Genomic DNA, 22,893 nt, shown 5'->3' with positions numbered 1-22,893 from the left:
TGCACATCAAAACACCTGTGTCTATTCTTCTTCTTTTTTTGTTTTTTATATTTTTGTGGAACATTTCATGCCTTTCCCCCCCAAAAAAATACTGTGTAGAAACAACAGGAAATGAGGGGATTGAGAGAAGCTGCGATTCATTATTGGCACCTTAAACCTTGAGGCCACAAAAGCACCTCAAATGTTTCCTGTGTGGATGCATCAGGATACGTCACTGTCCTTGTTCCCGGAGCCAACGTGTGTCAACTCTCCATATAAGACTATAAGACATATTTTATTCCACAGTTTGCCACATCCTGGCTAGGGCAGTTTCACAACCAGATGTGTCTGTACAATGCATGCGTTCATGTGTTTTTTATACATGTCACCCATATAATGTCAAACATTTGGACAGTTAATCTAAGAATACTGTACCATGTCATTGCGTCCAAAGAAGGTGTACACAGCATACAGGTAGTAGTCGAACAGCTGCGACACACAGTGGATGACGTCGAAGGCAATCGGCTTCAGAATGTTCATCATCTGCATATACTTCCCTGTATGGAGTTGACAGAATATAAACATTTACCACAGGTTCGTTGCACAAGTTTTATGTGCTCCTGGTTGCAGTGTGTGACAAAGTGGATATCCATACTGAGTTTTCTTTTAAACCCAGAATCAGTTTATAGTGAATGAAATGATTCTGTTCTTAAGTTCTTAAGAGTTAAACTCTAGAGAGTTAATCATGATGGAAACAAATCCTTTAGGGAAGGACTTGAGCAGGAACGCATAGCATTTGCATATACTTGACGGAAAGGATTTCATTTAGCAGGAAAGTAATAAAAGCAATGTACAGAGGTACAGGGGTGTAACGAGGTCGCCATTGACTCAGAACTGATGAATGGAGGGGGGAAAAGAGGAAATAAACCCAATCTAGCTGGCTTTGCCACTGAGACAGCACTATTTCTCTCACACTCTCATTTTTCACACCCTTTCACTTGAATTCTGCACCGAGGACTCTGGGAGCAATCTAACTCCATTAAAGAGCTGCAGAGACTGAATTAGAAGTGATTGCTTGGAATCAAACTTTGGCTTTTCACTCAGTTTGCCACGCGACTAAATCAATATTACCAACGGTGTAAAAAAACAAAAACAAAAGAAAAATAAAACAATACATTTATTTTGTACTGTATGTGCAAGAATGTTCTGAAGTATGAAGAGAAAAGGGATATACAGTTTAAATGAAAAAACAAAAAACAGCTGGTAGGACCATACATTTTTCTAAAACATGTTTTTTATTTAATGTCATAACTATAGGTAGAAGATATGTACTTTTTTTTTAGTGCTTGCTTGTTTGTTTGGTTCTATTTTAATTGAAATATTTGTGTCCACTACATTTGATGAAGTATATTTATGGTGACAACCAGGGCCAAGTGTGTATGTGGTTTGGGTTTTAGGGCAGTGGATTTATATGCATATTTTGTGATGCATATTATTTGTACTTTGAAGAATAATAATAAAAACTAATCTACGAAATAGCAGCAGATCAGTATCAGAGTTATTGAATGAATTCATTAAGCAGAAGATTTATTCAGCCGTATGCCCGCACAGGAAAGATAACTGCCTTGCCTAATTTCTCTTCACACATCATGACAATCACATCATGAACGTCACGTCGACAGAGGGAACATTTTGCCAAGGAAGGACCCCAATGTCTTCAAAGCCGCATCACAAAGACGTATAAGCACCTCTTAAGAAATAAAAGGTCAGGGCTTGGGCCAAAGGCTAACTGTTATTAATGCAGCTCAGTCACACAGACAGCAGCAGATGCCTCAGCATGCTGATCACAATGAGCTGATGGCTTCATTGGTGAATAAATAGAAATCTCTGCAGGCCAGATATGACACCCACTGTGGCTGACTCTTGGCTGGTCTAAAGGGGAGGTAAGTGGTAGAGTGTGCCTTTGTGTGTGTGTATGACTCACCGACAAGCCGGATGACGTTGAGGGTGGTGTTGGTGAGGATCGGCGCATTGGTTTTGTTGAGGTTGTAGTCAGACTTTTTCTTGCTTCTTATGGTCTCTCGGGACACACTGAGCAGGAAGTAGGGGTGGGAGAGAAAGTAGGGCAGAGTCATGAGAAAAGGAGAGACTCAGTAATATATGTTAACGTCACTAATTCTCAGTGACGATCGGCCAGGTTCAAAATCTTAATGTGGGTCAGAGTCTTGTAATTGATCCATCAGAACACATTACACATTGCAGGAGACACGGAGGGAACCTGGTGGTGAAGTCTCTGAACTGGTGAACCTGAAGCACCAGACCCCTGACACTGATCAGTGAGCCATATTAGCCAGCAATCATTACATGGGGCTTCTAATTTCTGGATGTGACCCTGCGACCCATTCAATAATTAACCTTTAGTGATTCCTGCTTATATGAATGGGAAATTAGCATTTTAGCAGCTAATGTGAGGTTAATACACACAGCGGTTAGGAAACCGAAAGTGGTGAGAGTTAAAGCAAAAACATAAGGCATGTCAGACCTGTGAAATAATGAGACTTAACACTGAGAACAGACATCAGGATGCCATTAATAGGTCACTGTAGATTACATGGAAGGAAATGAACATTATACCAATGTTTCAGTAATCAGGAGCTACTGCATAAGTGATAGAATTGAATTTCTTGTTTCCTGTGCAAATCCAGTGTAAAATATGATGTTAGCTCTCAGACATGCACAAACGCATGTACACACATAGGTTTTTAATAATTCAGTCCCACACATAGAGATAGCAGAGGCCTATAGTCAGCTTGCTGATAAAAGACTATAAGATGAAAACGGAGGGTTATAAAATTCAAAACTCCAAAGTATCCAAATATAAGTGGTTATTTATGATGCACATTCCATCCGTTTGAGCGGAAGACATTAAAGCTATGCCGTGCTGAGATGGTAACTGTTTGCGTTAATTATACGACCTCCCTGGCAAAAAAAAATGAACAAAGCACAAAACTTCCCTCAATTACTTTCTAATTTCTCTTTCATAATTGAACAAGAATCCTTCTACACAAGGTGCAGAGGATCAGATGATTGCCTCCGCCTTTATTCAGCACAACTATTCTGTCAACAGTCAGCAATCACAGGGGTGGAGGTGGGAAGAGAGAGAATTTTTCATGCCTTCACACAAGCTTTCTGCCTACTTAGCAGGGCTAGGCAGAGGTGAACTAAAATTATCATTGCTAAATGCATGAAAAGTGACATGACTTCAAATCCTTTTAGAACTTCGTTAGATAGGATTCAAGGACAGATAATGTTATTTTGTGTCTGCGATCTACACAAGTTACTTCTTTTTTTGTGTGCCTTTCTATGTAGACACACAACTTGACTTGGAACTGACCTCTTTAGGGGGGCATCGCCCGTCTGCTCGTCCACGTAGTCCTGTTTGAGCTCTTCTGGGACATCGCTGTCGCTGTCGTAATCTTGATACACACTCTTCTCCAGCTCGTCTGACTCGTACTTTGAGAAATGAGGAAGAGAAAGATCAGATGGAAGTCACGGAAAAAAATGCTGGTAAAGGGGCCAGAGTGAGTAGAAAGACAGAACAGATGAAGTGAGTAAAAGGGATAAAGACAAGTCAAAATCTGTTATAACATCCTGTGAAACTTGTCTTACGCACCACCAGTTGTGGAGTTCGAGTGTGAAAAAACGAATTATGCTGTGGAGAGAGTGTGTCACCGTTGTTGACCAGATAAAACTTCAATGAACGGCCCGTGAAGGTTTTAAAATAGCATGAAATACAAACGGGCTACTCAAGAAGAAAAGGCGTGAAACCAAATAGTATTAAAAGGCTGTGATTAATCATCTAAAATTGAGCTGAGAAGAAACATCTCCATCTTTTAGCCCGGGTCAGGGCATAACCACGAAACGACTCGTTTGAGGAGGACAAGAAGAAAATTCATTCACCTTCCAGAGAAGAGTTTGGTTAAAGCTCCCCTGAAATAAGACAATATTTTCTTTGTCCTTAACTGCAAGCTCGAGAAGCACAACAGCCATATAAGAAGGATTACAAGCTTAAGAGCAAGCCAAGCTGGGGCTTCTGTAAGCCTAATATGTTAGATAGTGCAATATTGCTTTTGATGTTGAGCCTGAAAGGAAAATATATCAATATAAAAAAAAAACACTGGGTTATGTGTCGGGGCATCTGTGTAATCTCTTCTGTCCATTCTTGAAAAGACATGGTGTTCTGTTCAACAAATAAGTGACCGATTTTGGACTTCATACTAGTCATAGGAGGAGCACATGTGCAGAACATCCACAGTACTATCCAATATTCTCTGGATCCCTGTGTCCTTACTATAGATATCTGGTTAAATCCTAAAGGAGCCTCGAAAGAGATGCGGCTTTCTCCATCTTATGGTTCCACTGCACTGGAAAGCCATTTGAGACCAGTATTTATGCACCAAAGTTATCATTTCTAGTAAGCATTCTTTGTTATTAACTTCAGAACACACAATGTTGTCAAAAAGTTGGTCTGTATGAGTCTATTGCAGAGAAATGAGAGCATTTGTGCTCCAGTTTCCCATCAGCGCCTACCGAAGCAATTTCTACACTGGAATGAGGATTTGCCAGTACCAGCGAGGCAATGCTGGTGTGTGTGATCAGAAAGACTTTAAGCTTCTCTCAAGGAACAAGAGGGCCCTGACTTCAGACTAGCGTAGCCACTAAGAGCACCTTGCTAACACACAAACTGCAGGATGTTTATTGTTTATCGTGCTCATTTGTAACTACAAAATAGCAGCTACTGTTTGGCTGTTGTTTAATATAACAACGTTCATTATGTTTTCAGATTCGGTTTTGTCAGGCTAGAGGAAGTGCTTGCTTTTAGTTGTCAGACAAGACAAGAGGTTTACACTCCCTCCAAAAAAATCAAGCTAGGCTGGTCTTCTGGGTTTGAAGTTGCACAAAGTACACTTATATATGTGAAGTGGCTCGAAAGGCTCAAAAGAGGGAGAATCACAATTTCTCTTCTCTGTCAATTATGTATGACACTTAAGTGGCAGGCCTGGTAGTTTTACTGTCTAACAGAGACAGCCAGCAACAGTAAATGGCATCTTTCTTTTAAGGTGAAGCACTCCCTATTTATATTTAACCCAAAACACAGGATAGAAAGGATAGATTTTCAATACTGGACAGCTGGATACAAAATATTACACTCAAATGCTAAGGAGGATTGCTTTTCTTAGGAAAAATATTGAATCCTGATATATGAGCACCCAAACATTCATAGAAAAAAGACTATGTGACAAAAATTCCACATTTACATACAGCTCTATTCTTAAATGTCTTATTTGTCCTGCCACTCAACCTACCCACAGATTTCATTTGTTATTTAACAGCTTATATTACACGTCAGACAATGTGTTAAAATAATCATGGCAGGTTCTGTTCTGCTGGCCCTATACTGTTAATGAAAAATTATTATGGCCCTGAGGGATGTTATAAACCACCAGGAGTAATTATGACCAGGAACAACTTGACTGAATGAACAGGTATGATCTGTAAATGGTCCACATGAGGGAATACAAGACAATGTATATAATGTAAATATACAATGTAACTTCTGCCTGACACAAATGTCACACTAATACAACCACTGCCAAACAATTAAGCAGCGATTGTCTTTCCTTGGCACTTACCCCGTTAGACGCCAGCACGTCCTCGGTCTCCTCCTCTTTGTGCTCCGTGTGCATCTCAAAAGGGTTTCCCCCCTGAAGGTACTGCTGGAACAGAGACAGCTCCTCCTGAGGCGGGCTGGTTGAGGATGCAGCCTGACGGTTCGGGGAAACAGACGGAGAACGACACTGGCCCATGAACTTGAACTCCTGGATTGGAGAAGATGGGACAGAGGCAGACGAGACATGGATGCAGGTTCATGTTTGGTATAGCTAGCAGATGAGGTAAATTGGAAAAGGAAAGCGAGGTTTAGAGACCTGAGCGTTTCAGAACTTGACCTGTGTTACCAATCATGCCATTTCACGAAAACCCTACAATATACAGTATAAAATATAATGATATTGCCCCTACAGAGCCCTGATCTCAACAGATCAACTGATCCCTAGTCTGTCTGGGATCACATGAAGAGACAGAAGGATCTGAGGCAGCCTATGTCCACAGAGGATCTGTGGTTATTTCTCCAAGATGTCTGGAACGACCTACCAGCCGAGTTACTTAAAAAACTGTGTGCAAGTGTATCTGGAAGAATTGATGCTGTTTTGAAGGCAAAGGGTGGTCACAACAAATATTGATTTGATTTAGATCCGTTAACTCACTTTGCATTTTGTGGAATCGATAAAAATAAACAATCAAATTTTATATTTTTGAAAGTATTCTTACTTTACATATTATATTATATATTATATTTTTTCTCCTCTGTTGCTGTAACAAGTGAATTTCCCTGGTGTGGGACAAATACTCTCTCTTCTCTTATCTCTCTTATCTTGTTCTTGCATTATTTTCTGTTTGTTCCCTTTCAAGTCTTTGACCTTTAACAATGAGCTCTCCTTAGGCTATAGATGAGTGGGTGTATCTAATCTTCTTGCATATATTTTTCTAAATAAAATTCAGGAAATGAAAAAATACGGATCCTATGTAGTCAAGTCAAAATGGGATTTAGTGTTTGAGAAGAACTTTAGAGATAAAATCAGCTGTGAGATCCAAAGTTGATGTGAAGAAATGCCTGCATTTTATGACTCAACTAAAATTTGGGTCTGATTGCAATAACGGGCAATAACCAACCAAATATGACAATTAAATAGGCTCTAAGAATAAGAATCTAAGAATCTAAGTGCACAGAAATCATCACAATTTAACCCATTTTCAGTTGTTACAATGAAGCAATGCCTTGGATGGATGCAACTGGAACAAACTGCAATCTTAATCGGCCCAGCTTTAATGTACATTACACACACTAATGTAGATGCGCAAAAATTCTTTTGGCAGTGGTTTTATTATGAAGATTTTTAGGCGTGTGTGCCGCTTGCAAAATGTGCCCGAGCCAGACTGGCAAACGAAACATATTTATGTCTCTGAAGAGAGCTGAACATATTGCAAGCGCAATAATCTTTTCTTTGAGTTGGTTATAGTATAAATCTGTGAGACACCTTCAGTATTTTGGATAAGGTTGGCATGATCTACATTAGGCTCTGCTATCCAAGGTTTTATTTTCAACTGTTTCTCCCAAATGTGCAAAATAAGATCCCCTAACATACACAAGGGACGTATGCCGTTTCATCTTCCTCTGTGTTATATAATGTGCAGTGAACTTTACTACGCATATGCAAATTTCACAGTGGAGAGGGTGTGCGATCAGTGGCAGTGTAGAATAAATGACTGCTAGCATGCTTCACTTTCTCGCCTCAGGGATGTAATTCTTACTCACATGAAGCTGGGCGATGTTAAAGTTTGACTTCACTGGACACAGCTCCCACGTCTCATTTTCCAGAAACATCCTCAGCTCTTCCAGTCGTGCCCTGAGGGGTTGAGAAGAGTGAGGAAGGAACGGGAACGCAGCAAAGAGCAAAGAGATGAAACATTAAAAAAAAAAAAGTAGCATCTGTCCATTACTGACCTCATGCCATTTCGTATATTCAGTCAGCTCCTGTGTTCTGAGAGTCCAGATTAAATGTGCTGACATAAAAAAGCCTGCAAAGGTCACTGATGCACAGTGAGAGGGAAGTGTGCGTGTGTGGTGTGAGTGGGCATGCGTGACGTGTTTCACAGCTCACCTATGTGTCTGTGTGAAGTGTTCGAGCAGTGTTGACTTCAAACACTGCCATAACCCATGTGACTTGTCTTAAAGGTGTTTGATGTGTGAGAAAGGACATGGAACAGTGGAGAGAGACAGGGAAGCCTTGTGGTACATGGGTATATTGTACATTTGTATATTGTAAATTTCAGCTGTGTTTTATACACACATTTGCTGTTCAATCTGAAAAAAAATGTTTTGTGTGTGAGAAACATCAAAAGGAATTTGAATGTGTAGGATGATTGATACGGTATGTCTTTCACAGTTGTGGGAATCCTGGGTGAGTGTGTGGGATCATGGACACACTATCACTATCATGTCATTATGGGCTGTATTCGAACACTTAACTTCTTTGGAAGCCTTGTGGTACAGAATTAAAAGAAGAGATATCAGTTATAACTTTCTGATTCTACCGTTGTATTCAACCAGTCCGTTTTGCCATTCTCACAGTTGCATTCCTCAAATGTGATACATTGAGAAATAAAGAACATCAAAACTTTTCAATCAATCAGAGAAAATGAGTTAGGAAAATGGAAGCAGAAATCGCCAGTGGCGCGGAGCTTAGATATTTATCATGTCTGAACCCCGCCAATGTCATGCTGTCCTTAGAACCCGCAGGGCAACAATACACCCACCGCGATGACTGAGTGTGCCACTGACAGACAAATATAGGCATCAGCCAGTCAAAGTTCACTGATGGGTAATCTCTTTTGGAATGACTCCCTGGTGGAAAATGAATCAAACCTAATGTAAAGATGATGCACACTGGGAGCCTCATGGCCAGCAGTGCAGATAATGTGCCTTCATTATACTGTCTGGTGTCCACCTCCTCCTCTTCACTCTCTCTGTGTCTGTCATCTCAACCTCTTCACTTTTAACCTAAAGTTGTATCCCACCATGCCTCTGTCTATCCTCTCCTTTGCCATTTTGTGTCAGAGAAATCAAACGCATCAGCTCTCTGATATTTAAGAATCAATGATTGTTGACAGGCAATCACAGCACAGAAGAATGCAAATCACCTCTGATGATGTGGCACTGTGAGAGCATACATATGCATATGGTTGGCAGAGGGTTATTTAATCAGCATGTGAGTGTGCTTCCAGCTCAGTGAGTGTTACTGTGTAATTACATGTACATGACTCCGAAAAGGGTTACACTGGGACTAGAGCATGACTGAAGCAGCCAATGGTTGTGATTGTGTGTAAGAGTTTCTGTTAGATAATGATATGCTGCTGTCAAAGAATCAGTTTCATCTACTATCAGCTCACTAAGTAACCAGAAATTACATCTAATTGTAATGTGATCCAGGTAAGGATCCGGAGGCGATGCAAATATCTTACCTGTGATAGTTTTTAAAGTAGTTGACACTCTGACGTTTGATGGACTCCTGCAGGACCTCCGACTTACTGCCACAGAATTCCTCGCCCACCTGCATCAACCTGAAAGAGAGAAAGGAGAAAGGGAAAGTGACAGCAAGACTATTTGATGGCTGCTTATTGAACCTTTAAAGGGATAGTTAGGACTATTTGATGTGGGTTGTAAAAGGTTCATATCCTTAGTCAGTGTATTAAATACATTAGATGGTGCTCAGCATGCCCCCAGGTTAGAGGAACAGGCAGGTGAGCTGGCACAGATGCTAAGCAGTGTACAGCTGTGGATGGGATCATCAGAAAACCTAAAAAAGCATGCCAACTAAAAGAAAATAAAAAAATCATCAATTTAAGTTTATTCTATATTTAGAATATTTCCACCTCTTTACATTGTCGTCTAACAGCCCTTTCGTCTGTCACTTTTTGGGACTGAAGCTGTTCACTCTTTCTCTTCCCTTGCTTCCAAGCCACCAGACTCCATTCACAAAATCAGTAATTTTACCTCTCATAAAATGAGAGTTGCTTGTCTATCACAGCATGCTTGTGTTGTTGTGTGACTTTGATGTTTAAATGCTTAGTTTGGATTCAAACTACTGTGTCACTTCTTTGATCGAGGCGGCGGTAGAACAGTGAAATCCAATGTTCTGTGAGGTAAAATTACTGTTTTTGTCAGTGGAGTATTGTGGCTTTGGCTTTAAAGGGCTAGGCATTGAGTAAATAAGTGTTTAAGAAGAAATTAGAAGGAAATGGGTCAATATCACCATAAGGTGCCTTTGAGACTTCCCAATTTCCCCCAAAAAAAGCTGAGATTTTCCATTTAACTTCACATTTATTGTATTAAGTAGATGTTATGCTGTTAGAAATGCATGTTGGTCAAGCTCCCACACTTTTTTATAAATTAACTGCAAGCAGACAATGTACACGCAAACAGCAAAAAATGTCAGCCCTGTCAGGGACAATTTCAAAGTAGAATAAATACATTGTAATTACATAGTGATTATAAAATGTATATTTTCAGAAAGCTATTTAGTCCCTTTCTCAACACTATGTTTTAGTTAATGGGAAAAGTATTTGGATAGTAATGAAATTAGGGCAACCATGTCCACCCTGTCATGGAAGGCTTGCTGACAGGGTGGACAATGACAGGGTGGACCTTCACTTAGAAACATGATTCAGTTAGCAAGCGGACTGTGTACTGTTTAACACATATTTCGAATTTCTGAAAGGTTTTTATATTAATTGATATTTCACTATGACAGAGTGGACATGTTAAGCTTGACAACATCTAACTACACACCTAATATGATGAAAATTACGAAACATAAGTGTAAATACCTACTCTGCAACTAGCCACTGTTTCAGTCTCCACTGAAGAAAGACAAAATGCTGGTTGTGATCTCACTGAAAACATCAGCGGGTTTCTTAAAGGGGCATTTAGCCCAAAATGACAGGGTGGACAGCAATTTCAGGGACACATGCAAAATATTCAATACTATTATGAAAATAGAATATACATGATCAAATTGACTTGTTTTATCAAATAACTTGTTGTGACAATAAAACCATGTAAAATTTTTTTTGATTTAGTATCATTTAACCACTTATTACACACACTGAAGTTAGCAGAACAGTGTATGGGACATGCCAAAATCACATACATCCAAAGAAAAAAAATGGTATAAAATGAAGGAAACACATTTTAAGAGACATATTATTGTACTGATATGTGTGCAAATCTTTGGTCACTTATAATAAGACCTCAGAGCTTAATTATTCTGCTACATTTTCATGATGACTGAGTGATTCGGATGGGGACACCAAAGGCACTTTATAGTGATATTGACCCAAATGAGAGACTGCATGTCAAAAAATAGAAGAACCTTGAAAAAACAGAAAAAAGAAAAAGACAAAGACAAGAGGGGGAAAGGGACAGTGATACCAAGATAATGGGGACCAATTAGGGAAAATGAGGATGAGCGGCTCTGGCTTTGTGGAGTACCTGCTGATGACATCCAGTACCACTATGAAATCGTCATATTTGAAGTTAGACATGTCTGTCCCAAGGATGTAGGCCTTCACTTTCAACTGGACATCCTGAAGAAAGAAGAGAGAGGGACAGGGTGATTAAGCAACTCTGAGTCGAACAGAAATCTGGGAAATGAAAAGTAACACCAGGGGAGGGAAGAAAAGACACACTCAGACCATGTAAGGGAGAGAAACAGAGTCCAGACTAATGTTTCCAACCTGCCAGATCCGAGTCAGTCCGTGCTCCAGCTTCTTCTTCACATAGCTGCGGTCCACCATCAACTCATCAGACTCTGCTGCAGCTGCGTCATCTAGAGGTATTCCAACAAAGCACACAGATGGATTAAAAACTAACAATGACACTGACGCAGTTCCATTTCCCCTTATCCATATTTTTTATCTATTGTTTGACTAAAGGGGTTAATTTACTTATTTCAATGGACATTCTTACAATGATGCATGAGCAAACTGGATCAGACTCCATACAAAAGTGAAAAATGACTATTCTTATGGTTGATGAAGGAGCAAATGAAAGATATCTCTTAATAATGGTAAGATAAGATTCCTCAGGTGCATTCTACTATGAACGGGGAAATGTGGTGCAGTGTAATGTGGTGTTGATCAACAGATCGCACATGATTCAGCATAGTCAAAAGATTTTCATGTTTAGTTTGACCATGTTGACGACTCACTGAGACTCTCTGAGACTCTCTGTACAGAAGTGTTCATCCATGGTGATGTCATTTTGGATTTTTTATTTCAAAAGTTTTTTTCCGGGGGCATAAATGAAGACTTCTCTCAGTCTGACAGATGTGATTGCCATGTGATTGCCCTGAAGCCACATGACCATAGACCCATTCATCTGTGTAGGAGCCCCATTGGTCGATATGTGTGTGTTTGTATATAATTATTTGTATTTCATGTTTTATAATGTTTTGAATTCTTCTGCTTTTTTCTTACCTTATTTAAATGTTGTTTGTTATATGTTTCATGATGTCCCTGATGAAGGCAACAAGCTGAAAAGCGTTGGTCAAACAATAAAGTTGTTCACTATACTGCAGGTGTTGTTGGAGTTTTGACCTTTCAGAAGTGGTTGTCAGTCAGCCTCTGACAGAAGTGTAGGTTATAGAGTCCCTCAAGAGAGGAAAGACTGACAGAAGCCTGGAGCTCAGTAGGACAATACTGGATGACACATGACTTTGTTAGGGTCCTGTTCACGGTAGCAGCCAGAAAATCTTAGTGAACGAGGTTCTACCTCTAACATCAGCTCACTATCCTCTATCATTTTAGTTTTTTCTTTCTTCTCACCGGTTAGATAGAATACCATGCAGTAGAAACACTGAAGAGGTTACTGTGTCAAAGAAGATGCATTACATTCCTTTGGCTGAAAATTGTTTCAGTCGGTCTCAAGCTACTTGCTCTGATTGGTGTGGATCTCTAAGAAAGCAGCAGTGAGCCTGGAAGTCAAGAGGCAGGTGGCTGCCTATCCCTCATTACATTCCTTTACTGTATTTGGAAGAGACTCCTCTTAATCAGAGATTACCGCACTCATTAATGGTTGTGTTAGTTTTTAGTGGTTTCTCCGTCTTTTGTTATTGAGTATAGTATACCTTGAAAACCCTCTTTTAAAATGAATAAATGCCAAAACTTATATATCGAACATAAATCTATCCAGAATATTTCATAAATTCCCCATTGTCTTTTATGTTTTTCCTACAGGGTATTTCGCTTATATTTCAGAGGAAAAAATGCTTCATTTGTTGGTCCTGTTGAGGAAAAGTCTTTTTTTTTCCCAAAATTTTTCCACTCTACAGAACGGCCAGCTGTCAGGGTTAGCAGCGGGGCTACTCTCCTCTCCTCCAAGTGCTTCAAGTGTTTTAAAGGCATTTTAAAAAGGGAAGATGCTTGGACACACAAGATCCTCCATCCTGGCTCTGTAGGAGGGAAGGCCTTCCTACCCACTGCAACACCCTGATAATCAACTCAGTAGATACTGAACAACATTCAGTGCAGTTCAGTTTATTTATTCAGTTTAATACCCCAAATGACGACTCAAAATATATAATCACAACGGTTTCTATGCAGGAGGGAAACAAATATCTCATGACACTCATTCACGGCTCCTTAGACAAAGTCAAAGTAAAAAAAAAAAAAGATTGGTGAATCCAACTCCATGTGCACAAATCACAGGCAGGGGAACAGATTATTGATGAGAAAGACATTCAAGAGACAAGAATTTCCAGTCTTCAATGTGAAAGCACTGAAGAGAACATAAATGTGTCACTGACAGAATATGTGTGGCTCTCGTTGTGCTCGAGATCACACGCTGACCTTGATTAACCATTAAACCAGATGATGGTTAGACACATCAGTCAGAGAAAACAAGGGAGACGGGCATGAATCATGGGTAGTGTTGTTCTTATTCTGAAGCAGTCAGATGGTTGAAAGACCTAAAGCTTTAGAAAAACAAACACATAATTTAACTCAGCTTGACTCAACATCTCCAAGCTGTAGTCAAAACAGACACACTGAACCTGCTGGGTGAGGCATTTGTCTACTGAGGAAAAGGATAAATATTGCTTTCCATTTTGTCGGTTTTTAAAGTAAACACGACACATTTCTCAGGAAAAAAAGAACGATACTGAGGAGCAAAACTGCACATCAAAAGCAACTCTTTTTGATCTAACAGTCAGTAGCATTGAGGGTGTTCTCATAATGGAAAACCAGAACAAAAAGCACACCCATTAAAGAAAAGAACAAACAAATTTTATTACACCCACACACTGTGTATATCTAATTAAGAACTATGACGGAGAGCAAGAGACAGAGCAGTAGCAGTTGATGAAAGCATAGATGTTTCATGGCATAGATTTCATGAGTGAGGAGTTATCAAGCGCTTTAAAGAAAGAAAATCACAATCACCAGGGATCTCAAGAGGTAAAACACACGAAAAACCTAAACAAAAACGTACTGTGCAAATTGCAGACATCTGTGTGTGAATCAGTGAGCATGAGTTAATCAAAGCTCCTCGGAAACCTCTAGAGTCTGTGATGGTACTCCCTTATAGCAAGTGAAAGAAGGTACAAAAGAGAACAGTTTCACCGGCATGAGGTGTTAAAAAGCGAGCTGTAAAAGGCAGAGGTGCCCAGGTCTGACACAAACATATGGAAGGGTGATCGTGGGATTGTACAATGAGATGTTACCCCTTAATTCTGAAGAAACAACATGAGGTTCTCACCTTGCTCATTTGACAGGCTCCTCATTCTGTCACATTCACATAGTGTATTTATATCCACTGTATGCCACACAGATGACAGATGGAACTGACTGAGCTGATCACAAGGGTTGACTAACCCCAGTGTTCAACCACATATTTAAAGGAGAACTACACACATTTTACACATCAAAGTCTCTTTATAGGTCTTGGGGGAGTGTTGCTGCATGTGTGAAAGAGATTGTATGAGGGCTCTCGTGGCTCCAGAGGGAGCTGCATTAAATCTGATAAACTGCCTCAAGCGATGTCACTTGAGTCAGTGTTGATTGGAGTTAAAGTCTATAAGTGTGAAAATGAAAAAAATAAAACAAAAACAAAAGTTTGAAAGAAGTAAGGATACCAGACTGTCAAAGCCTGCTTCTCATCTCTGTTTAAGGCTAGCTGCTCGAGGCTAAGTCAGCCTGACCTGTCAACAGTCGGGTTGCATCTTGGGTAATGTAGGCAAAAGATTTTGAGAAGGAAGAAGAAGGCATGGAATAAAAAAGACAAAATACTTATGCTTCGTCAATTCTTATCTTTTTTTTTTTTTTTTTTAACCTGTCAATCTAACAATTTTGTTAGAGTGTGATGCTTAGAAATTGGTGGAATACACTGCCATTGTTCATTATTCTTCACTTACAATTAACATCCCTAGTAACTGAACACCTCTCTGACAACAAAAGAATAACTCTGTCCTATAAAGCATGGTTCACCTTACAAGGTTATCGTACTATTGTTCTTCATCAGCGCGTGTAGACCAGCACTTTACACACAGGACCTGTGTTAATCATACTCTGAGGCACATAACCAGCAGCTGGGAGGATCTGCTGCTGACAGAAGGCTCAATACATGAAAGAAGAGAAAAATACTCGAGAGAAGCTCATGCCAAGTTTTCAAGTATTTGTTTTCCATTACACATCATCAATGAGTGAGCCAATTCCTCAGATTGACCACAATAATACAAGAAACATGCATCTACCACTAACACTGACCACATTCTCTCACTGAATTTTGCACTTTGAAGTCTCAAAAATGTATTAACAATCTTAAGGGGCTTGTTGATATATGATATCAATAATGTGTTGATATGACGTTGTTTCAGTGTTCAACAGATCGACATTTTTAGGACAGCTTTGTTAAAAGTACAAACATTGTACCCTGTGGCATGAACAGCATCATGAGTCGTACCAGTTGTTTTAACAATACTGATTCATATATTAACTTCATATGGCCAAGCCTGTCTTTTTTCCTTGGGAGACAGAAAGATTGTCCTGTTACCAAGAATGGATATCGGCCGTTGTGAGCATGAGACTACCATTATTCGGCGATATATACTACCATATATCGAGAGGAAGATCCCACTTTTATAACAGCAGATCAAAGAAGGCTAGAATATATCCGCTCCTAGATTTTCTTGTGCCACCAACTCACTGCATTCATCACACTCAGAAATGTAAGTGACAGTGAGTGGCACACCCCATGGTTCAGGTATTTGGACTTTTATGAAATATATTGTGTTCTTATTCATCTCTGGAGGAGTGCTCATGATGCATTTCATATTCCCTTCCCATCCTTTCATATTACCTCCGCAGTCACTACTATCATACTATAGCCATTACTAGTCATGATTTCTAATAATGAGGGTTTAATCAAATACGCCACTGGAATGTCAATAGATGATTTGAACTGGTAGTTTTCAAACACTGTCCTTGTGACCACATTAGTTGTAATTTGAGACATGAGTAGGGATATATAGCTGGTGAAAACAAATGCGGCATTCACTATGAGACAAAAGAACAGAGAGCTTGGAAGACATTGTGACATGACAATTTGACATATCTGGGCTTCATTTAATGAGCACAAGGACAGTGGTGGGAGTGAGGGGATGTGAGGGAAAAAAGAGCAAAAAATTGGAGTAGAAAAAGTGAAACGGAGGTTGTGAAAACTGAGAGCCCTGACAAAGGTGAGAGAGCTGACTGTCACTGATTAATTGACGACATAAAACTGAGAGCACTAAGTGTGCCAGAAAGCATAAGGCCGTGACAACAGACACAAAAAGACACTTAATTTACAGCCTCATGGTTGTATGCCTCCGTTAGCCTATCAAATTGCAGTTTCCATCCATGTCTGTCCAGACTTATATATTATAATGAAGTGAAAACTTTGAAAGAAGTGAATAATTTCCGGTGAGAAACACATTGTCTTCACTTAGAGGCTATTTTCAGAGGAGTGCAGAGGACTAACAGAGAGCTCTTTCACATGGTACAAGGGCAATCACCTCAGGCTCAATATCAGCAAAATCAATGAGCTTGGAAGTGAAGAGGGAGGACTCATAGAAGTACCTTGGAGTCCAAATCAATAAGAAACTGGACTGAATTCACATCACTGAAGCCCCCTTCAGGAAGGGACAGACCTACAGTACACAATAACCACAGTGTGAAGATTAGCGTCTACAATTCAGTATCTGACCAAATGTGAAATATGGTCACAATTCCTGAGTTATGGCGATGAATAACGGCCAGAAAAGTTTTTGAAGAGCATTATGATGTCATAGCGAAGTTGACCTTTCACCTTTGGGATATAAAATGTCATCACTTCATTATCATATCCTATTAGACATTTATGTGAAATTCTTGAGTTATGGCCAAAAATGTGTTTATTAAACAATTTTTCTAAAAACTGTACTGTAAATGAGAATGTTGGTCTCCTTCAGTCAAAATCAAGACAACTGCACTGCAATCAAAAACAACCACCAGCCTGCCAATTTAAAGGAAAATAAGATCCACATTGATGGGAAAATCTGAGCACAAATTCATATTAACAGATTCTCTCACATCTATCAACCATTTTCTTGGTTACCAGAGTGACGAGTTCACCCATCTATTACATGATTGGTTGCCTGGTGTTGTCACCAGCAGTTTTCTGAAGAGTTCCTAGATTTTCAACTACTAGTACTCAGAGCTGCCACTCGAAAAAAGGCAAAGCACTCTGACAAAAGCCGCAGGGTACGGTCCCCTTTCTCTTGGCGATCACGTGCAGTGGCATACGCCTTCACTCTATATCACTGGGAATAATCATAAAAAGATGCTGGTGCTCAGAATAAAAATGGTATGTGGAAATGCGTCCCAATGTTGCCATGAATATGAATTCAGTGAATTCTGTGTAGTGCAGACTACAGCTTGAGCCCATTTATTCTTGTACAAAGCAAATAAAATCTCACAGTGACAACTGAGCTTGTGAAATGTAGCCTGCCATCAAGATGTTTCAAATAAAAGCACCAAAAAAGTTATAATCTTAAAAAAAAAAACACATTAACATGAGATCTCAGAATCCATAAAGTTATTTATTATATTTACCAAAGTATTATTTTTCTGCATTTGTCCCCTTTTCCACAAAATGTTTGAGATGACTATATCCCTATTAGTTCCCCAAACTCTGCGGTTGTTGTCAGTGGAGTTTGTGTCACTGCTAACTCCCACTGTTGACCAGGTGAGGGTGTAGACAGCCTCCGCAGGGTAACTACTTGGAAAGTCTTAAAAATGCTTATTAAAAAGTTTTACTACAGAGAGGGAGGAAAAGATAAATGATAGGGAAGGCCACCCTTTTCCAATCCGTAGGAGGTAACCATTGTTTAACCTTTGGTGCCATTGGGATAACTGAGTCCTTAGTGACTCACAGGACAAACACCAACAGGGGCATCTGTTCCCCACTGGTTTCAAACTATGACTCAAAAAAGAGGAGCATGAGCATGCCTTTGCATAGATCTGTGAAAGTTTAGCAAGAGAAAAGTCAGCTCGTCGTCTCAGAACATTATGACAGCTACACAGAGGCAAATTAAGTTAATTGTAATCGTGAGTGATCGTGACTGGAGAAAGATGTATGACTCACGGCAATGTTAGGCTTTCTTTGGAGAAATTCATAACTTACAAAGAGTTGAAAATATTCCCCACAGATGATGCAGAGTTAAAGGATGCCAAAAAAAATCTAAAAAGTTAAAAAAAAAAAACATAATATAAAGCAGGACAGTAGACTCTGACATGTCTAAAACGATACAGCAGACACAACAGAAAACTCTAAACTAGCTCTGTACAGCTGGGCAGCACTGGCTTGTCACACTGCACCACATAGTTAATAAATCCCACTAAATTTTAAGGGATCACATTCCATCACACTTTATACTAATACATTTACATCAATTTATTCAGTGATGATTTCGTGCATTTTCAACAGAACAAATTCTGTTTTTCTTTGTTTTAATCACATGCACAACTTTATATTTTGAAAGGCTTGGTCACAATGTTGCATGCAGCTTCTGACGTGAAAGTCCTTTAAAGCAACATGAAAGCGTAATCTTTAAGCAGGATGAAAATACTGCAAGAAAAATTTCATGAGATCGTTGCTAAGTCATGTTGATTCAAGGGAAGGGGACGTATGCTGCGATGATGAAATGGGCCAATCAAAAAAATAATTTGCAATATGCACAGGGAGAGGCTAGTAAAGGTTATTTCACATAGTGTGCTCCCCTGTTTAGTTTATATGCCATGTTACTACTGAACATTAATGAGGTGTGAAGGCCAATTCTCACCCTGCCTGCTGGAAACTGATTGCTTTCTTTATCATAGCAGAGCCGCCATACATTTCAATATCAGCCTACATGGTTTGAGTCTATGTGAACATGTAGCAGATGCACAACCTGGCCATGGTTATTTGACTTCACACACATGGAGCGAGCCATGTGCCTGACAGCCATCAGTGCTGATCAAACATGACAGGGTGTGTGCCACAAAAACAAATCTATTTTGTCAGGTAGGTATACGACCCTGGCCCACATTACTTCCTGAAACAACCTGTCCTTTCATCAAGGGGCAAGATAAGTTACTGAACATTACACTGACCAGCTCAATGTATCAAGTATGCGTGTGTGTGCGTGTGTGTGTGTGTGTGTGTGTGTGTGTGTGTGTGTGTGTGTGTGTGTGTGTGTGTGTGTGTGTGTGTGTGTGTGTGTGTGTGTGTGTGTGTGTGTGTGACAGAAAGAGGGAGGAGAGAGTGATCTTCAGTGGGTTTGACCGTTAGGCCTCTTGTGTGAGATGGGGGTCATGGTTATCGCAAAATACTCTTCGACAAATGAGACAAGACCTGTGCATTAAATCACTACACTGATGGACCCCACACACACACGTTTGGATAAAGGGAGAAAGGTGAGAGCCAGGACGAAGCCAGGGTCGGGGACACCTTTACACAGAGGACAGAGGTGACAGCCAATCAAACAGTGAGATGATAGATGGGCTTCATGAAAGGCAATGTGGTGTGTCCTTTCCCCTGAGAGGAGCAATGTACCTAATGAAGGATCCTGAGGACTTAGCATGTCACCAAGCATTCAGAGCATCCTGCGTCCTCATCCATTCCCCTAATGAATTCTGTATGCAGTATGGGAAATGGAAACGAGCTATCTTTCGATGCGCAGTAGGCTAATTTGACAGTTCTGTATTTGCATCTAATATCTGACTAAGTCTTTGGAAAGACAAACGATATAAACTGTGATGAGGTGAAGAGTGCTATAAACCAAATCCAGCATGTTTTCTTTTCTTACACTGGTGAGAAATTCAACTTCTAGTGGAGCTTACAGCTAAACCGCAAAGTATGTATTGCCTTGACAACTGAGCTTCCTGCGGCTGATGTTTTCACAACTGGCTGACTGGAAGCTGGATGGATAGAAGCAGCGATGCACACAAGTCTTTTCTTGTTGATCCAGACATAAGCTTAAGGTTTGGACAGATGTGGTGCCCAGTTGCCTTGCTGTTCTTAATGGGTCGTAACTTGAGCGCAGCTATTTAGTTTCCAGTGGACAGTCAGTGCACTTTATACTGTTATCAACACAAAATGCAGAAAATGTAAAAAGCAATTTACTGGCTATTTCTTCTCTAAAGTTTTGTGATCTAAAATATATTGGAAGGTCAAGAATGTCACTAATGATAAGCAATGCCATGTGTGGAAAAAGTCCTAATTCTAATCTATATAATCTTCTGCTCTGCTTGTATTAGCAAACATTTATATGTGTTATACCAATTTGAAATTGATAATTTACACTGCAAAAATGAATACATACAAAACACTGTATTATTGTACAACAGAGTATTTGTATTTTTGCAGAGAGGAAGTGTTTTACCAAGGACAATGTAATCAAAAGTGATTACAGCACCACTGACCCATTCAATGACCCCTACATTGAAAGGAAACTTATTAAATGCTGAAAAATATATACCACTAGACCGTGTGCTGCACTGAGGCATGACACACTTTCAACAGACTCCTCTTTTCATACAGATAGATTCAATCACTCCTCTCCGAGAGCTATAAAGCTGATAAATCTGCTGAATGGTGAAATCAAACAGCCAGGAAAAGAGTGGCACTCCTGAGAGTGAGGAGAAAGCTGACCCTATTTTCACAGAGTCTTTGTATCTGAATCTGTGGGTTATTTTTTCAGCTCGATGTACAAGGAGCAGATTTGGTGTCTTATGATTAAATCTAAATGAAAAACTTGCGAGAGAAAGCAGGTGACAAGGACAGAAGAGAGTTAAAACGAAAAAAAAGGAAGGAGAGTTTGAGGGCATCGAATTTTAGCTTGAGCAAGTTGGAAGGTGTAAATGTCATGTGCTCCCTCTATGGGTTATTATATCTTTTATTTCTGAATTGCACCAAGATAAGATGCTTCTGCAGGGAAGTGTGAAACGTTTTGCTTCCTTTTGTCAGGTCAGAACAAATAGTGTTGTTGAACATAAAACTCATCCTGAAAAACTCCAAAGGTCACAGGATAGTATCGTTTCTTACCTGGGGTGGGTGTGGTCTCCTGTTTGTCATGTTCCTCATGCCACTGCATGGTGCGGTGGTAGCTCAGCATCACCTCCCATAATGCCTTGCATAGGTCTGTCAAGCAGGGAATGTAGCTGTCCAGGGTGATGTGCTAAAAACAGAGAAGTGATGAAAACAAGGTCACTGATGCTCTTTTCTACAGTATATGAATTCCTTATATTTCATGTGTTATATGTATTGTTCTATTTGTGCTTATATTGTATTTCATTTACCTAAAAAAGAAAAATATATAAATATATTTTTGGAGTTTTGAAAGACACAGTGCTGCCGAAAGATCCAGCAAGAGGCAAAAAAATAAGCCGATTAGCTGTCCTTTATGTTACATCTAATTAAAGGCTGCTTATACTCATCATCCAAGGACACTGTGTTGGAAAACATCTAATTTCTGTCATCAGAAACGCCTTCATCTTATGTAAGAGCTAATTAATGTAAGGTCTGATTAAAATAAGGACGTTATTGAGAGGGTGTTTTACTAATACACAGAGTATCATTTAAAAATATCTCTGATGGGCACATTACAGTAGATATTTCACTATATTATACCGTGACAGCTCGAGTTCAACATGAACATACACAGATGAATTGTTGCATTAATTGCATTAAAGTGAAATAATACTCTTGAGTGTGAAAGCTGCCCTTTAAGCAATCATGTACAAAAGCAAAGGGACTTCACAGAGCTATTCACTTTAAGGACAATAATGTACTGTATGGTCGTCATGGTAACAAAATTTGTGTCACTATACACACATTATCTCATATATGTACAGTACTGTGCAAAAGTCTTAGGCAGGTGTGAAGAAATGCTGTAAAGTAAGAATGCTTTCAAAAATATGAAATTTAATGGTTTATTTTTATCGATTTCCAAAATGCAAAGAGAGTGAACAGAAGAAAAATATAAAATTAAATTAATCAAATTAATAGTTGGCGTGACCACCCTCTGCCTTCAAAACAACATCAGTTCTTCTCGGTACACAGGTTTTGAAGTAACTGAGCAGGTAGGTTGTCACAGATCTTCTGTGGATGTCGGCTGCCTCAGATCCCTCTGTCTCTTCATGTGATCCCAGACAGACTGGATGATGTTGAGATCGGGGCTCTGTGGGGGCCACACCATCACTTCCAGGACTCCTTGTTCTTAAGATAGTTCCTAGTGACATTAGCTGTATGTTTGGGGCCATTGTCCTGCTGCAGAACAAATTTGGGGCCAATCAGACACCTCCCTGGTGGTGTTGCATGATGGATAATTATCTGCCTCTATTTCTCAGTATTGAGGACACCATTAATCCTGACCAAATCCCCAACTCCAGAGGCAGAAATGCAATTCTTCCATGAAGACCACTTCTGGCCAGACTCCTCTGGACAGTAGATGGTGTAACTGAGTCCTACTGGTTTCTGATAGTTCTGAGCTGATGGCACTGCTGGATATCTTCCAACTTTGTAGGGAAGTAAGCATAATGTATCTTTCATCGGCTGTAGTTTCCTTGTCCGACCACTGTGTCTACGGTCCTGAACGTTGCTTGTTTCTTTGTGGTTCTTCAAAAGAGCTTGAACAGCACATCTTGAAACCCCAGTGCCTGGGAGAGACCTTGTGTCACTAC

At 39.8% G+C, this 22,893-nt stretch overlaps 1 protein-coding gene across 2 annotated transcripts in view; it reads right to left on the bottom strand.

The window, feature by feature from the left end:
* The window catches only part of vps50 (VPS50 EARP/GARPII complex subunit), a 101,921-nt gene that overhangs the window by 32,156 nt on the left and 46,872 nt on the right, over positions 1-22,893 (bottom strand). For both annotated transcript variants that reach the window (XM_070846593.1, XM_070846594.1), the window contains exons 13-21: positions 21,257-21,389; positions 11,395-11,486; positions 11,150-11,244; positions 9,121-9,219; positions 7,415-7,505; positions 5,673-5,858; positions 3,374-3,492; positions 1,964-2,070; positions 415-536 (exon numbers count right to left, since the gene is read on the bottom strand). In XM_070846593.1, the coding sequence (XP_070702694.1) occupies positions 415-536; positions 1,964-2,070; positions 3,374-3,492; positions 5,673-5,858; positions 7,415-7,505; positions 9,121-9,219; positions 11,150-11,244; positions 11,395-11,486; positions 21,257-21,389 (1,044 nt within the window). The remainder of the gene's footprint in view (positions 1-414; positions 537-1,963; positions 2,071-3,373; positions 3,493-5,672; positions 5,859-7,414; positions 7,506-9,120; positions 9,220-11,149; positions 11,245-11,394; positions 11,487-21,256; positions 21,390-22,893) is intronic.

Source organism: Pempheris klunzingeri, chromosome 16 (assembly GCF_042242105.1).
Source record: "Pempheris klunzingeri isolate RE-2024b chromosome 16, fPemKlu1.hap1, whole genome shotgun sequence".
Classification (NCBI taxonomy): Eukaryota; Metazoa; Chordata; class Actinopteri; order Acropomatiformes; family Pempheridae; genus Pempheris; species Pempheris klunzingeri.
The sequence above is the reverse complement of the archived record's forward strand: the minus strand, read 5'-3'. Positions and strand labels throughout refer to the sequence as shown.